This window comes from Mesoplodon bidens (genome assembly GCF_964165515.1).
Source record: "Mesoplodon bidens genome assembly, chromosome: 2".
Lineage (NCBI taxonomy): Eukaryota > Metazoa > Chordata > Mammalia > Artiodactyla > Ziphiidae > Mesoplodon > Mesoplodon bidens.
Window position 1 is genome coordinate 85,906,399 of NC_138177.1, and position 18,789 is coordinate 85,925,187.

General features: G+C 36.9%; 1 protein-coding gene across 3 annotated transcripts in view; it reads right to left on the minus strand.

Annotated features, from left to right (window-relative positions):
• The window catches only part of MAGI3 (membrane associated guanylate kinase, WW and PDZ domain containing 3), a 275,258-nt gene that overhangs the window by 55,083 nt on the left and 201,386 nt on the right, over positions 1 to 18,789 (minus strand). For all 3 annotated transcript variants that reach the window (XM_081222384.1, XM_081222383.1, XM_081222385.1), the window contains exons 6-8: positions 18,151 to 18,230; positions 5,606 to 5,663; positions 1,219 to 1,313 (exon numbers count right to left, since the gene is read on the minus strand). In XM_081222384.1, coding sequence (XP_081078510.1) covers positions 1,219 to 1,313; positions 5,606 to 5,663; positions 18,151 to 18,230 — 233 coding nt within the window. The remainder of the gene's footprint in view (positions 1 to 1,218; positions 1,314 to 5,605; positions 5,664 to 18,150; positions 18,231 to 18,789) is intronic.

Below are 18,789 nucleotides of genomic sequence, written 5' to 3' on the forward strand. Positions count from 1 at the left end.
GTGCACTCCCTCCTTTATGCCACCACTGTACCTTGTACATCTCTATTAATAGCAATGAAAGCTATTGTTTATTGGTCACCATGTGCCAGACATGTATTTGCAAGCACTTTACATGTATTGTAAGCACTTTACATGTATTAATTTGCATACTCAGAACCACCTTAAGAGGTAGGTACTACTATTATTCCTGTTTTGTAGATGAGAAAACAAAGAATTTAAAAACTCAACCAAGGTTACACAGCTGGGATTCAAACCTGCTCCGCCCTCTGCTCATTCAACTACTAATACAGATGACACCTATCACCATACAGTGTAACTATTAGTTTCCTATTTTAGACTGTGAACTCTTGAGGGCAAGACCTATCTGACTCTTAATCATTTTTTAATACCATGTACCTAGCAAAGCACTGGGCATATAGTAGGTGCTCCAAAATATTTGTTAAACTAAAAATACTTGTTAAATCAAATGCAAATCTTAAGGGAAGAGACTGTGTTTTGGAAGAGTAGTTATAAGAAAAAACTGTTTCTCTCACTGGCAACAGAAGTGAAGAATCTAATAGATTATTATGATATGACCATATAGACCTTATAAATGAGAGAGAGAGAAAGGGGAGAAGATGAGGAGGGATAAGTTGGACGTAAGAAATTTCTGGGCATCTTTTTCAAAATACACATGTCTAGGCTCATCAAAATCTCAGGACCTATGTATTTTTAAAATGTTCCCCAAATGATCCTGATATTACTAATACCCTACCATCCCACTTGAGAATCAATGATGTAGGCAATAATACAGCGGATTTACTTAGTATTTGTTCATATCAGTTAATGAAGAATCCTGAATGGTTACTGACGTTAGATCTAAGCAATTAACTTGAGAGAAGCTCATAATGAATTAGAGATCTAATACTGGCTTGGCCTTAAACACTAGGAAACAATCCAATCTTCAAATTAAAACCTTGCACCCATAACAAAGCTATTCAGTCCCTTCTGCCAACAATTTCATACTTTCTATATAAGCAGCATGAGAAAAGTCTCAGTATTCTCAAACTGTCCAGATGTTTTATTAAGATTATTCATACCTTTACAGTGAAAGAAATTAGACATTCTCTGTTGAATTTCAAAGCCCCGACAGTAAAAAGTTCAAACTCACTTTTATTATTTCAGCATATACGTTTCACAAGTTATTCTTAGAAGAGAAGATAGAGGTAAAAGTTCTACCTGGTTTTGAAGACCCAATATCAGCCTGTCCTAACTGCTTTTTCCTTTTGGCTTCCTCCACTGGATTTTCAAACTGGGTTTTCTGGTTAAGGTGACTGTAAAATGTAGAAAAATATGCATTTCAGTTTAATATGAAAGAATTACATATTTTTAAATAGACTATCATAGGTTAAGGGATAAATATGTACCCTTTACGCTATGGACCCCAGATATGCTGACAGGTCACAGAGGAAGAGCCTTCTGGCAACTAAAGAAGGGCCCGCAGAAGATGCCTAGAAGTCAAAGCTGCTGAAGTATTCACTACAGCTTCTTTATAAACGTTTCTAATATAGCTAATAACAGTTTTCAAAACTACAGTAGAAGCCCTCCTATATGATACACTCAGAACTGTTGGTAATTAATCAGTTAATTTTTTTTAAAGGCAGTTAATGGTAGGAGGGTTTTAAGGTTCTCTAAAGTGAAGCAGCTGTAAAGACACATTTGAAGAAATCTGAGTGTAGAAGCCTTCTAGAATTTTACTATTAGTTTTCCAACTGACTCACCCACATCAATTTAGCAGCAACTAAGCAAGTGACTTGCTTTTATCAAACTGTATCACAGTTAAATTTCTTCAAAATTATATAATAATTAGTTACATAATTATAACAAAAGTTTAACTGTTTTTTATGATTTAGGAGCAATCACAACTGACCCCTGAAAGCATACAAGTCTGTGGGGGAAAGCAGAAAAGCATGGGGAGACTAGAGGTAGGCCATTAGCCGATAGTATTCAATATACTAAGGGTAAGAGCATACTCTTACCCTCTTTACAGAGGGAACTGAGCATAGGTTATTCTGGCAAGTCAGTTAAGTGTAACTTGGTTAAGAATGCAACTATTGTACAAAAGGTGTTTAAGACTGCAAATAGGTCTAATACAGAAGCAAGAGGGAATTATATTCTAGTACTTCTATAGTACAAATATATTTTAGCCAAATGAAATGCACTTTCTAGTAGAATCCATTTTAACGAGAAGTGACATTAGTAAATACCAACAATTAAACAACAAATCATGAGAATTTCAGATTATGATTGTCTTTAGATAGGCTATTACAAAATATATATGTAAATAGTCACATGACTTGGATATTTTCTTTACCATTTGTGAACATTAATGGTGATGGAGGAGGGGGCAGCAGGGACAAAAAACCACCCTACAGCAAGGTATGCTAGCTTCTGAGTATGCTTCTCTATGCCTTTTAGGCTTCTAGTGCATTATTAACCCTGCAACAGATGTATGTATTTAGTTTCAGAGCTCTAAATATGGCAAGTTCTACTTGACACCCCTTGGGTTCTGATTTCACAAAAACTCAGGTATGCTTCTGCTTCTTACTATGAGGGTACCTTATCAACTGAATTACTGTTTACCCCTCTGTGAAAATGAAGACTTTGGTGTTAAGTTAGGTACCATTTTAAAAGTTATCTGTTAGGTACTGATAATTTACATAGTCTTGAAAAAAATAAAACTAGAAACTGACACTTAGAAAAGAATAAGCCTGTTTGGAAAGAATCCTGGCTCACTTTAATGTCATCAGCTAGAATGACTAACTTTGCCATCCAAGTATTAGAACATAAAAAGTAATAGTACAGCGAGAGAGAGGCATGGACATATATATACTACCAAACGTAAGGTAGATAGCTAGTGGGAAGCAGCCGCATAGCACAGGGAGATCAGCTCGGTGCTTTGTGACCGACTGGAGGGGTGGGATAGGGAGGGTGGGAGGGAGACCCAAGAGGGAAGGGATATGGGAACAGATGTATATGTATAACTGATTCACTTTGTTATAAAGCAGAAACTAATACACCATTGTGAAGCAATTATACTCCAATAAAGTTGTAAAAAAAAAAAAAAAGTAGTAGTATACTCTTTGTTATGTGTGGGAGAAGAGAGTAGAAGTATGCGAATGAGTAATCCCTTTCCTGAAAATTCTTTGACAAATAATGTAAGATTTTAGTGAAGGGAGTAACTGCATCTGTAACCTTAGACTATCTAGATTAAAATGTCACCCAAAAAACAAAACAGTAAAAACACTCTCCTTTTCATTTAGTTACTTATACCCATAATATTATTAAGATAACAAATTTTGTCTTCTATAAAACCAGCTATGGGAAGTAAGAGAGGAGAATATGACAGATTATCAGAAAAATTAAACAAGGGTAGCAAACAAGCTTAATTAAATATATAATAAATAATTTGAAATTTCACCTGTATTAAAATTTTGCATATAAGAATTTTAAGAATTCACCTCAACAAACAAAATCATTATCCTTCATGAAGGGTTAAGATATTAAAAGCAGACATATTTTGACTTTGTCACCTGACTGCATCAAGGCAGTTAAAGCAATACGTTAAGACAACATTTCTAAATATATAAGCATTCTTATGTAAGGCCTGCCATTAAATTTTGGGAACAATTTTATTTTCAAGAATACATTAATCCATTTCAGAATCTCATCTTCTAAAATAAATACTTACCAAAAAAAAACCCTGCCATTGCAGTTGGTGTTACTACTATAAGGCTCCTGCCAAGAGCAATCATTGTGCCATCTGGTTTGACAAACTAAGAGAGCCAAAGAGTAGCCATTCAAGTTAACAGCTTTTTATCTCCATCAGTAAACTCACTGCAGATTACTATAGTCGAGATTCAAAGCCTAACTAATCTGGGAATCAAGCCACACTCCAGAGCTCAGCTGATTCCATACTAATGTGCATCTTGAGTACAGCCTGCTCTTTCTTAATCTAATAAATTACCCTCCTGTAAAATGAGCTCATCTGGGAGCAATCATACAAAATCACATTGCTGCCACTGCTGTTGCTTCTAATCAGGCTATTTCACATACCTCCATGACAGCTGAGAGCAGGTCACTTCAGGATTTGCCCTAAAGTTGCTTCAATATTAGTATATCCTTGCTTAAGGAGAACCCGATCATTTAGCCCAAGATTTTATAACAGGCAAATGTCTTTCACCTCTTGACCGTGTACTCAAATTCACTTGGAATGGATACTAAGAGAATGAGAATTATTATCTCAGAAATGTTCAGTAGTGTTAATGGCAAATAATAACTAACTGAAGCCCAATTTAAGTAGACTAACTCTTAGGGGGAAAAAATCTCATAATTCCTTTTCAGCCAGCCTTCAAATATTTCTTTGACTAGAAAAATGGTTGGTGTTTTTCTTCTAATTAAATATGCTTTAGAAAAAAAATAACAAAAGAACTGCTGTGAACCTTTCACATCACAGTATTAGAAAGATATGAAATAACACAATGGAAATAAAATTAACATAACCATTTAATGGAACCAAAATATTGACACTGTTAAGTTACATATCCAAGGGTCAAAATGACTCATTTTCTTAGGGTACAAGTTAGATTTTAAGAAATCATTCCAAAAATCCCTCTAACCACAGTGACTCAAGTAACAACCGACACACTAGGATAAAGACTAGCATTATAACAGGACTCAGAGCTACTTGCATTAGGGAAGTGGCACTGGTTTGTGCCAACAAGTGATGAAAAGTTAATTAGCAATCATAAAACTAGAAGATTCTCATGTTTGCTATTTTTCCAGGTAATAGTATTTTGCCTTTACTACCTTGGCAGTTGGTGCAGACTCCTAGTTCCCAGGTAAGTAGTAACCTCTCTGATGCAATTATTTGCCTGGTACTAGACGCCTGAGGTCAAAATTCTATCTATACCATCTGGAGAGAAAGCAATCCCAATGATCATAATAATGTAGCAATTAGATAAGTGAAGAAAAGGGAAAGAAAAATTAGATGTTGATGTTATCCTAATTTATCTGGCTAACATAGGCAGGTGTTTGATCCTCTATTCCAACACAGATTTATGTTAAATTTAACCAAAACAGCTGTGTGAGAAGCAACTTTCACCCCCAAAAAGAATACTAAGTTTTCCTTAATTAACTCCTTGAAAGAGAGAACAGTTTTAATTATATACTTCAAAGGTTTGGATCATTATGATACCATGCCCTTAAAGTCCTTTCATTGCTTTCAGAACCATGCAAGTATAGTGTTGAAAGTGACCTTAATAGTTCACCTTATTTCAGTCTTCTATCTACTACTTCTCTCTTTAGAGGCCTCAGTAGTACTGATAACATCTCTAGCCATTACTCATCTGGGCAACTTCCCCCTGTCTCTCTATACTTACTTCAAAGCCAACTTCTAGGGAGCCTAGTCAGTGAAGTAAATGCCCACTGTTCCTACCTTCTCATTCCCCTAGTGGCAAAACCTGAAAGCTGGATTGCAGAAGCATAAAGTATTTCATTCACTCCCTAAAGTTGTGTAATGAAAGGAAAACATTTGGGAGAACATTAACTGAGGTAACAAACTTACTCAACATAGTAGGTCCCATACTGAGGGTCTTCAATTTTCTCCCAGCCATAAGGAAGTTCTGCAAATAAAAAAAAAACAGAATTGAGTGAAATGCCAGTTTCAAAACCAACAAGAAAATAATTTACAGAATGAATTTGTGTCTTTTATTTCATTACACTAATAACTGGGAGACAGATGGAAAGCTGAGGGCTCACTTTCAAACAATAAACACAGTTTGAGTGGTTTCTTCAATAGCTATTGAGTATCTCAGCAAGTAATCAGAAGCACAGAAGAAAAGATGACATTAAACTCAAAGGTGTTTTTTCGAGGGGCTTCCCTGGTGGCGCAGTGGTTGAGAGTCCGCCTGCTGATGCAGGGAACACGGGTTCGTGCCCTGGTCCGGGAAGATCCCACATGCCGCGGAGCAGCTGGGCCCGTGAGCCATGGCCGCGGAGCCTGTGCTCCACAACGGGAGAGGCCATAACAGTGAGCGGCCCGAGTACCGCAAAAAAAAAAAAAAAAGATGTTTATTCAAATCACAAGCCATAAAATGCTAATTATTTAAGAAATCGCCTGGTATATTTCTTTCATTTAAAAAGCCTGATAACAATGACGTGAGACACACCCTGTAGTTCAATACAAGCAGCAGCTGCATGTTAAATTTTTCACTATTAGACAAATATTTGTCAATTATTTCTGTTATCACATTCTGACCCACTTCTCCCCCCAGGAAAGTCCAGCCTTGGATTTTTGCCATTTCAAGTGGGCAATCTAGATTTGCTTAAAATCTAAGAAAATACCTACTGTCCCTTGCAAGAGCTTGATCTAAGCATCTGAAGGAAAATTTATATAACTACACAGTGCCTTGTATAGAATCTATATTTATGTATGGTTACAAAGAAATACCTTACATAGGATTATTATGTGTTATTGCAAGTAAACTGACCAATAAAATATAACCAGAAAAACTGAAAGTAGTTGAATTTCTGATAGTTAAAAAAAAATCTGGTCTTTGCAACGTAAACTGGCCCTGTCAAGAAAGAATCCCCTTTCCCTCTCACTCTGTTTTCCAAGGTAAGGCTGAAGAATCATTTTATTAGTCAGACATGGATTAAGTTGGCAGGAGTGTTCCTACCAGGTGGTTTTTATTGCTATCAATTATGCATAGGAGCCCAGCAAGAAGGAATTTTTTTTTGCAGTACGCGAGCCTCTCACTGTTGTGGCCTCTCCCGTTGCGGAGCACAGGCTCCGGACGCACAGGCTCAGCGGCCATGGCTCACGGGCCCAGCCACTCTGCGGCATGTGGGATCTTCCCGGACTGGGGCAAGAACCCGTGTCCCCTGCATCGGCAGGTGGACTCTCAACCACTGCGCCACCAGGGAAGCCCAAGAAGGAATTTTAAAAAAACCTATAGTTGAGTTGTACACTATGATGACCACCCTGACCACCCTTTTATTTTCAATTTCTTTTAGACTCTTTTTCTGCTATGCTGAAAAACATGTACACATGTGCACACACATACAAATGACATATGCTAGACAGCAAACAGGCTTAGAAAATAACAAAGTACTTATTCATTTTATATCATTAAGCTGTAGTATATCGACTTTGTAAGTAAAAATTCCATTATAATGAACCTGATAAAACAATACAAACTGTTAAGCTCTAATAAACAGTATTATTCCACATTCAGAACAAAAGGAGAGAATAATTGACTAGCCTCCTGATGAAAGGCTCTGAATCACCGCCACCCCTTTTCTCCAGCATATTTTTTCTGCCTATGTATATATATTAATTGGTGGTTTTGAAGCTTGGTGAGTTTTTGTGGTTTTCCTTTGAAGGACCTGGTTGAAATGTCTGAGGTGGAAAAGATGAGAATAGTTGAAAAGTAACTACTATATGAAACAGATCAAAACAACTGAAAAGAACTGGGATACACTTCAGTTCACTTTGAGCCTCCACAGCTAGGAAGCAAACAATCAATTAAGTAGGTACAATATTTTATGACCCATGTGAAGAAAAAAAGGACAAAGAGCATCTCTCATTATCCAGTTCTTCAGGGGTTAAGATGCAACCCACTGCAGTCACCCAGGACAGTTCATCCTGAAAGGAATTCAGGATGAAAATAAAACAAAACAGGATGAGGCACGCTGTGCTTTGGACAAAGGGGCCCCTGGATAATTAGATGCATATCACAGGAAGAATTTCAATGATCCCAGATCCTTGCATCTTCCCATATATAGAAAGTACTAAGACCATTAGCTTGAGATGTCTGTTCTTTGTGATTAGCGGTCATCTTTTGCTAAGATGTATGCTTGACTGCAAGAATTTCCCAGCTAAAAACTCATGTACATCCTGGCTCCTCTCCTACCTCTTGGAGCAGTTCTCAGAGATCCTGAGTTGCTGTCTCCTGGGCTATGGGCCTCAGTAAGACCCTGAACAAAACTTAAACTCATAACTCTCATGTATGTTTTCCTTTAAGTCGACACTAAGCAACTGTTACATGCATATAACATGGATTATATCTGTTGGATTATATCTGTAAAAAAATGCTCTATAATAATATTACCAAAGCATTATCATTGAGGATCTTTCATGAGAGAGCTATTTTTCTTTAATAGAAATTTTCTTGAAATAACACAGGAACTCAGTTGTGCTGTGTAAGGATGACTTCCGCAACTGCACCACAACTGGGTTTATGCTTTTTTTAAAAAAAAATATTTATTTATTTTTATTTATTTATTTTTGGCTGCATTGGGTCTGTTGCTGCGCATGGGCTTTCTCTAGTTGTGGTGAGCGGGGGCTACTCTTCGCTGCGGTGCGCGGGCTTCTCATTGTGGTGGCTTCTCTTGTTGCAGAGCATGGGCTCTAGGTGCACAGGCTTCAGTAGTTGTGGCTCACGGGCTCTAGAGCGCAGGCTCAGTAGTTGTGGCGCACGGGCTTAGTTGCTCTGTCGCATGTGGGATCTTCCCGGACCAGAGCTCAAACCCGTGTCCCCTGCATTGGCAGGTGGATTCTTAACCACTGCACCACCAGGGAAGCCCTGGATTTATGCTTTGTCTTTGAGAATTTTGGAGAATTGAAGCAACTACAGAGATAGTTGAAACTTTCCATTTGCTAACTGAAAAATTCACTAATAAGGATGTATTAATGCCTAATAAAAATAAAACAGCAAAATAAATATATTTCATTGTTGACGTGGAAGTTGAGTCGGCATTTTAGCTAGTACTTAAAGAAATTAGCAACTAACAGATAAAGTATAGCCCTTTAGCTAGGTTTTTGCAGGGCAGATTCATGCAGATAAAGAAGTGGTTATTACTTGCCCACTTAAATAAAGGTAATAAAAGCAAGACTAATACCTAGCAATTTTATACACTATCTAGTGGGTTGATTCATTTACTGAATTTCTTCCCCTTTTCCTTCCCTTTTTCCCCTCCCTTCCTTCTCCTCCTCTGTCCTTCTTTATGCAAAAATAAAAATTAGAAACAGTATAGTTCTTGACATCAAAGAGTTCATAGTCTAAAAATGAAGACAGAAGAGAAAATTGATATAATGAAGGTAAACGCAAGCTTTTGGGGAGAGCAGAGGAATGACACCAATTGCTTGGTAAAGCAGCTATCAGAAAAGCCTTCTAAAAGAGGGTGATGTTTGAGCAGTCTTAAAGGATGAGTTGGGACTGGGGAGAGGGAGGCCATTCCATAGATCAAAGAGCACTGAGGTATTAAGAATGGCAGGCAATTTTCAGTAATTACAAATAATTTGATAGGGCTAGAGTGAAGGATGTATGCAAGGGGGCTTGTCTTATAAGCAAGCACCAAAACACATTTCTGGAGTGCCGGGTTAAGAAGTTTGGTCTTTATTTTGATAATGATGAAACTGACTAAGCTGGACTGAGACATGATTACGTTTATATTTGGGAAAGATTATTGGCAGCAGTAATAAAGAATGAAATAGATGGAGTGGAGTGAGAATAAAAGCAGACAAACAAGAAAGTCATTAATAGCTTAGGTAAGAAATTATGAAGGTTGGAGCTAAGACACTGGTAGTGGGAATACAGAGAAAGAATGGATAATAGAGACAAGGAAGTCAAAGCAACAGAACTCAATGACTAACACTAAGACTGAAGGAGGAAGAGAGGGGAGGAAGCCAAGATGATCCCAAGGTTAATGGCTCTTCAGGCATGAAGATGATATATTATCAAATATTTACTGGATACCAATGATGAAAACAGCTGTGGGAAGAGGAAAGAGTTATTAATTTGGATTTAGAGGCATTTAGGAGACAGATAATATGGGAAAAGTGCCTAGCACCATTGGACACTTAAGAGATGGCAGGTTTTTTAAAGTCAGAATTGATAGAACTTGGTACTTTACTGCAATGAAGAAGATACGGTGAGGATAAAGTTGAGGATGATAGCCAGTTTAACGCTCATGGAACTGGGAGGATGTAATGTCATTTGGTGATGGCAGGAAGCTCAGGTATAGAGAATATTTAACTCAGTTTGGGAGGTGTTACATTTGAGCGGCTATGCAACATCCTTATAGAGATATCCAACAATCTCTTGGAAATATGAACCTGGTTCTCAAATGAGAAATGTAGGAAGATAAGGATTTGGGAGACATTGTAGTTAAAGCCATGGCAGTGGACAAGATTACCTAGATAAATTGTGAATAGAAAAAGATGGAGAATAGAAGCTAAAGGCGCATTTACAATTTAAGGAGCAGAGAGAGTGAGAATAGTCAGGGGGAATGATGTCAAAGAAGACAGAAGAGGAGAGCATGGTCAATGCTAACAAATGCTTTATAAAGCTGTAAGGACTCAAGATAAGGGCTAAAAAGAGTCCACTGAGTTTGGCAATCAGGCCGGAGGTTACTGGTAACCTTAAGAAAACCAGTTTAACTAGAAAGGTAAGGGGCAAAGTTCACCATATTGTAGTATTAAAGAGTAAAATAAAAGGTGGAGCCCTTAAGAAGAGAGCCTTTTCTTTTTTTCTTTGTCTTCTTTTTGGAAACTTGGTTGTGAAAAACCTAGTGAGAACTGTGGAGGAGAAGTAGGGTCAAGAGAAAATGTGTTTATTCACTTTTGAGATAGGAAAGATCTAACCGTATTTTTCTGTGTTAGAAGCTAAAGCATTCCCCCCAAAAGCTGACTCAAAAGGCAAAACTATTTCTGGCATATCAAGCAGTTGATTGTTTCTAAAGACCATGAATTTATCTTTCCTCTTTTCCAAATAGGATTTTTCTTATTTAAATATATGAATTACAATTGTTTTCTCATTGTGGAGCTCTATTCAGTTGATGATTTTCTTTTACCATTCTCTAAATTCCAAAAACGATATTGACGTTCAATACATTTTAGTAAAAATGTCTTTAGTAAAAAATTTAATCTTTCTTTCATCTTAAGAGAAAAGGAGTGGGTTGAGAGTAAAATGGATTCCTGATGTTGAATTTTTAAGATAAAACAATTTAACTAAATTTAACTAAAACAATTATTTTAAGTGGAAGATAAATATGTACATCGATTAAACCATCAGATATGGTATAAAAACACAGGTTCTGAATATCACAAGACTGGGGAGAAAAGGGCAAGTTTTAGAAACTGTGAGGTTTTTCTAGAAGATCTTAAATGTTCAGCAGAATGCAAACAATATCTTAAACTATAAAAACTGACATTTAAAATATTGTTATTACTATCCCCTTTTGAACATCTACTCTGTGCAAAGTGTTGTGGAAATTACCAATGTAAGTCAGATACAGTCTAGTCTGGAAATAGTCTATTGTGGGGCTATTTCTCCCCTATTGAGGGAGGAGACAAAATATACAGCAAAAGTGATAAAGGTTGGCTGAGCATAAAACAAATAGGTTGAAGGTTCCAAATTTTGGGGTCCCCATAGTGAAGTACAGGTGACGTTAGAAAGGCACACCCAGTAATGGGGGTGGGAGAGTAACTCTTAGATTAAAATGTTTTGAACATCCTTAAATCCTGAGTGCAATTTTGGTTGCTCTATCTTAAGAAAGATATAATTAAGATGACCATATAATGTATTCTACACTTTTGAGAGTAAAAGGGGACACTGTTATTAATTATGCTGGGACAGCAGGAATAAGCTGGATTAGTCCTTGGCCAACCAAGACATATGGTCACCCATAATGTAAAGAGCATTAGTGGAACACACTCATCCAGAGAAACATTTCCAGTTTCTTTGAGCCCCTTTACTTTGTTCTCCAAGGAAGAAAGAATGTCTTATCTGACTGGTGGGTTTTACAGAATGAATTCTACGTGCTTGGCTCAGGGCCTCTTGGGTTCTCTTGCTGTTCTGGATGCTAGCCTGCCTGCAGAGAGGGTGTAATCTGGTCTTTTCACCATGTCTGCCTTGTGGGAGGGGTCAAACAGCTGAACACAGAGACCAGAGATTGAGTGCTTATGTCTGCCTCCTGTAGGGGTAAAATATTAGTAAGTCCAATAGAGGTGCAGAGCTAAAGCTATGTTCACTCAGCAGATGGTATTCTAACCTCACCTCTGTTTCCTGTGTCTTATTTCTCTATTGACTCCTCACTAGTGAATGAAGACAGAATTCTTTTTTTTTTTTTGGCCATGAGGCATGTGGGATACTAGTTCCCTGACCAGGGATTTAACCCTCACCCTCTGCATTGGAAGCACGGAGTCCTAACCACTGGACCACCAAGAAAGTCCCAAGACAAAATTGTTATTTATTGCTTCCCTCAGAACCTTAAAGAGATTAAATATTATTTTCAAGAAGGATGACCAAAATAATCTGGAGCATAGAGTAGCTTCTTTCCTTCTTTCCCTCCTTCCTTCCTTCCTTACATCCAAATATTTAAGTCTCTACTGAAGGGATATATAGATAAGACAAAATCCTTGCTCCTATAGAGTGTAGGCACCTAGTAACAATGCAATGTAGTAGTAAGTGCTACAATAGAAATATCCATGTGGTACTGTTGCACACAGAGGAGAGAACACCTAATCCTGACCTGGAAGAGAATGACAGAGGAGGCTACAAAAAATTATACTTTACATCTGAGCTTAAAAGGATAAGTAGGTACAAGCTAGGTGGACACAGGGCAAAAGGCTGGTTCCTGGCAGAAGAAATGGGCCTGTGGCAAAGGCAAAGATAAAAATATGTCATACTTATGGCATGATAATACTTTGAGAGAGAAATATAGAATACAGTTCAATTACAAAAAATCTTCAATACTTCCCCATGGAGCCTCGACTTTATTCTGCTGACAGTAGGGAGCCATTAACTATAATGGCCATTAACCTGAGCAAGGGAGAGGTATGAAGGCAGTTATATTTTAGAAAGATTAATTGACAATGTAGCTAAAGTTTTTTGATCATATAGTCTTATCAGTAAAAAATCTGACAATGTACTTCCAAGAGATTTATATATATATATTCATAAACATATACATACTACTATACTAACATGTATTTACATAATAAAGCATACACAAAATAGAAGTTTAAAAAGGAGATGGGAGACTTCCCTAGAGGTCCAGTGATTAAGACTCCATGCTTCCAATGCAGTGGGCACAGGTTCCATTCCTAGTTGGGGAACTAAGATCCCACATGCTGTGGGGCATAGCCAAAATAAATAAATAAAAAATAAAAAGGAGATGAAGATTAAATAAGCAATTATCCCTAGTTTACCTCAATGTGGTTTAAAAAAGCTCACATGAGGTGTATGAGAAGTGTCAGCTCTGCCATTTTCTCACTGTTAGCTTGGGCTTGCATATTTGTATTATTATCTTCAATCAGCAGTGTCTTTGTAGAAATCCTTTTAAGCCACACTTTAATTTTGTGTGGATTAAAAACCATGTAACATAGTCTATAAATCCACTTAACTGTGCACACGTAACTGCAAAACTTTACAGGGCTCTTGGCAAGAGCAAGGGTGTCACCCATGTTCTTCCCTCAAGACACTCTGGGGAGTGTACATGATAATCTGACATATAGAATGAGGTAGAATGCCATTACCAATCTGTATATAAAATAGTAGAGGGCTTCCCTGGTGGTGCAGTGGTTGAGAGTCCACATGCCAATGCAGGGGATGCGGGTTCGTGCCCTGGTCCAGGAAGATCCCACATGCCGCGGAGCGGCTGGGCCCATGAGCCATGGCCACTGAGCCTGCGCGTCCGGAGCCTGTGCTCCGCAACGGGAGAGGCCACAACAGTGAGAGGCCCGTGTACCGCAAAAAAAAAAAAAAAATAGTAGAGAAACTTAATTTATTTTTTCCCAATAGAAATATTATGAAAAGTTCTGACATTTTCTTCCTGTACCTGAACAGATAGTTGGAACACCACCATTTTACAGACCACTGGCATAAAAGATATACTGGAAGAGAACTGTAGGAAAAAAAGACCAAGAAAAATCCAAGCATGTAGTAGTCAGAGGAAGGGAGAGGAAGATACAAAAAAAAAGCATGAGTAGATAGAGGCATAGGTAGCTATGTGAAAAAGCAAATGGAGCAAAATGTTCATTATAATACATGTATTCACTGAAAAATTCTTTCAGTTTTTCTATGTTGGAAAATTTTCATAATAATATAGTGGCAAAATATAGAAAAAAGAAAGAGCAGCAGGGATTGGAAACTATATAGGGAATAGAGCAAACAGAGAGGAAGAAGCAAAAGTGACTCAAAGGATTTTGGCCCAGATGATTATGAGGGTGGTACCTATGACAGAAAGAGGAATGGGGTGACTATGGGGGAAAGATGCTAAATTCAGTTTTAAATATGTTTATCTGAAGTGCTAGTAGGGCAATCAAATGTAATGCGAAATACAGAAATAGCATTCAGAACAGAGGACAATACTAGAGGTTTAGATAAGGAGCCCAGCTACAGTAAATTGATAGTTAAGGCTATGAAAATAAATATTCTACAAGGGAAACAGGAAAAGGCAGAGAATTGAACTGAAACAATTAGTCGGGAGGAAAAGGAATGGAGCCTAGCAAAAGAGACATGCCCGAGAAGACTAATACCACATTCACAATCTTTAAAAAGTCCAATTCTATAGTATTACATATTCTAGTTTACCTTCACAATGGGTGACTTCACCATAAGAAACTTACTATGAAGAGCCTTATAGACAAGGGAAGTATAAAAAATCATTTAAAAATTATTTCGAGATATAATTTACATTCAACAAAATGCACAGATCTTAAGTGCTCATTCAATGATTAAAATATTGATTTAAGTGCTTGTTCGAGTATAAAAAATGAGTTTTGGCAATTGCATGTGCCTATATAACCGTCACCCCAAACAAGGTGGAGAATATATCCATCATTCCAGAGAATTATTTCAATTCACCATTCTCCCCTTCACCCCCATCATTTTCTGACTTCTATCAGCATAGATGAGTTTTCCTGGTTTTAGGCTTTAAATAATGGATAATTAAGTATCCATTCTTTTGTGTCTGGCTTCTTTCATACAACATGTTTCTGAGGCTCATCCATGTTGTTGAGTGTTATCAACAGCTTCTTCTTTTTATTGATGAGTAGTATTTCATTGCATGAATATACCACAACAGGAGAATGTTTATCCATTCTCCTGTTGATGAATACTTGGGATGTTTCCAGGTCGGAGCTATTATGAATAAGGCTGTCATGATCATTCAGGTAGTCTTCTGGGGAACATGTGTTTTCATTTCTCTTGACATAACACCTCATAGGTAACTGCCAACATTTCTCCAGAGTGTTCACATAATTTTATATCTCCACCAACAAGTAAAAGATCCAGTTGCTCTACAATCTCACCGATCTTTGGTATTGTCAGTGTATTTGACTTTAGCCCTTTTAGGGGGTGTGAATGACATCTCACTGTAGAGACGATTAATGATAAGCACCTTTTTATGCTTTTTAAAAAATTGAGGTATAGTTGACGTACACACCTTTTCATGTTCTTAATTGGCTATTCTTTATCTTCTTTTGTGAAATGTCTGTTCAAGTTCTTTGGCCATTTTATTTTATTTTTATTTATTTATTTTTGGCTGCATGGGGTCTTCATTGCTGTGCGTGGGCTTTCTCTAGTTGCGGTGAGCGGGGTCTACTCTTCGTTGTGGTGCGTGGGCTTCTCATGGCAGTGGCTTCTCTTGTTGCAGAGCACGGGCTCTAGGCGCGCGGGCTAAAGTAGTTGTGGCACGCGGGCTCAGTAGCTGTGGCTCACAGGCTCTAGAGCGCAGGCTCAGTAGTTGTGGTGCCTGGGCTTAGTTGCTCCACGGCATGTGGGATATTCCTGGACCAGGGCTCAAACCCGTGTCCCCTGCATTGGCAGGTGGATTCTTAACCACTGCGCCACCAGGGAAGTCCTCTTTGGCCATTTTAAAAAGCAACTTTATTGAGGTATAATTTACATATCACATAAAATTATTCTGCTTGAAAAAATGTACAATTCATTGATTTTTAATAATTTACTGAGTTGTGCAACCATCACCACAATCCAGTTTTGGGAAATTTTCATCACCCCAATAAGATCCTTTGTGCTGTTTACAATTAATCTCTATTCCTTTCCTTAGCACTGGGCAACCACTAATCTACTTTGGCTCTATAGATTTGCCTGTTCTGGACATTTCATATGAATGAAATCATGCAATACTTGATCTTCTGTGTCAAGTTTCTTTCACTTGGCATAACATTTTTTGAGGTTCATTTGTATTTTAGTATGTATAGTATTTCTTTTCTTTTTATTGCTGAACAATATTCCATTGTATGATTACACCACATTTTATTTATCCATTCATTGTTTGATGGACATCTAAGTTGTTTCCACTTTTTAGCTATTATGAATAGTGCTACTATGAATATTTACATTCAAGTGTTTGTGTGGACATGTTTTCATTCCTCTTGGGTAGATATCTAGGAGTGGAAGTGCAAAGTGATATGGTAAATTTATATTTAACCTTTTAAGAAACTGCCAAACTGCTTTTCAAAGCAGTTGTACTATTTTACATTCTGCCCAGCAATATACAAGGGTTATTGTTTTTCTCCATCTTTGCTAATCTCAAAATCATGAAGATATTCTCCTAAATTTTCTTCCAAAAGCTTTAGGGTTCTAGCTTTGAGCCATCTCAAATTATTTTTTGTACATGGAGTAAGGATATAGTTGAAGTTCATTTCTCTTTATGAATATCCAATTGTTCCAGCACCATTTGTTAGAGACTTTCCTCCCCTCACTGAACTGACTTGGCACCTTGTCTGCAAATTAAGTGATCACATATGTGTGCATCTATTTCTGGATTCTCTTATGCTGTTCCACTGATCCATGTTCTAGCCTATGTATACAAGACACTCTTGATTACTGTAGCTTTATAGTACGTCTTCAAATCTGGTAGCCTAAGTCCTTTATCTTTGTCCTTTTTAAAGTCTGTTTGACTAACTAGAGTCTTTGTACAGTATTTCCATGTATATTTTAGAATCAGTTTGTCAGTTTGTTAAAAACAGACTTTTAGAATTTTGATTGGAATTGTATTGAATCTAGATATCAATTTAGGAAGAATGAACATCATTAACAATATGTGTTATCCTATCTACATAGTATATCAATGAGCACAGTATATCTCTTCAATTATTTTAGGTCTTGATTAATTTATTTCAGTGATGTTTTGTAGTTTTTAGTGTAGAGGACTTGCACATCTTTCAGTAGATTTGCTCCAAGGTATCTTTTTTTAAATACCATTACAAATAAATTTTAAATATTTCATTTTCCAATTGTTTATTCCTAGAAAAATTCTATCATGCTGAACAAAATATGTATCAATTCTGCTTAAATTTTTTTCATAGACTGGAATTCAATCTATAGGAGGACTATCTGACTTTCATTCTAATCCATTCTTTTTTTTTTTTAACCAAGGTAAATAATTTCTGATGAGTCATACAAAATCAATGCAAATTTTATTCATCTACACTCTATATTCAAGAAGGCACAGCAAACATTTTGGTTGGGGTAAATTCTATACTTATTTGTAAGACTATACCATTAAATAGAACCTATAACATACAAGACAGACAAGCATTATTATCTAATGATTCTCAGAGAGATAATTTTTCTACCAAGCAGTAAAAATTGTGTGTGGGTGAGAGGTATATTAAAGACTTTCACTGAGTTTCTATTGCCGCTGTAAATGGCAAAGGATTATAAATACTGGCATATCTATCCTAGTGATACTAAATTAAATATATTTTTGAGATTAGCAGGCATGATGAGGCTACCCTGTGGTTGAGAATGCACCTAACTTATTAAACTATTTAGTTAGAATTTTAAAAGTTTGTTTTAAAACAAAGTTAAAAAAATGGAAAATTCATTTTTATTAAGGTTTTTTTAAAAAAGGATTTAATTGTATACTTCTCAAAAAAAGAGAAATAAAGACTCTCACAAAATTAGATGCAATGACATAATGACCAGAATCAGCTGATTATGATATCCACCCACTCCTTATGTGCTTATGCACATTATGGTTTGTTTAGGATTTTGAAAAACTTATTATCTAAGCAAGAAGAGCAAGAAGGGATAAAGAGAATAAGTATGGTATAAAAGGTCTCTGAATCTCTACCTCCATCTTCACAGTCTTCAGGGGCTTTGGCTTTCTTACAAAGACGAGGATCCAACCAGGTGGTTGTCTTGGTATTGTGGCTGTTGAACAAAGATTTCAATTAGAAACAGTAAAATAAAGAGGGAGAAAAGTATTTCAAAAGCAAAGATGAAAAGTGAATAAAAGGTATATGATGTTTGAACATTTATCTCCTACAGGCTTCATTTGTATACCTCTGATTCAATAGTCCTGTTGTTCTCAGTCTATTACTTCAAAACTGCCACAGAGGAAAGGTAATGCTAGAGGCACTAATTTGAGAATGAAGACTCTAAAGAAGGGATAAAATGTTAAGTGCATAATAACAGATGCTTATCTAAGCAGTCAAAAATGTTTCAGAGGGTGGGCACATGGCCCCATACTGTGCATTATCTTAGCCAAAAAAGCTGCCCTGAAAACCCTGTTTACTTGCTGGCTGAATTCCTTCCTCTCTCCCTCCAAAAACACTATATTTCTTAGGTGCCTGTGATGTGTGGGCATTGTGCTGAGGACCGAGAATATAGAGATGAACAAACAATCAGATAGAGTCTCTGCCCTCACTGGGACTCTAAAAATAAAAGAGTTAAATAAAATAAAAAGTTTTAAAGTGTCTGTTTCTGGGAC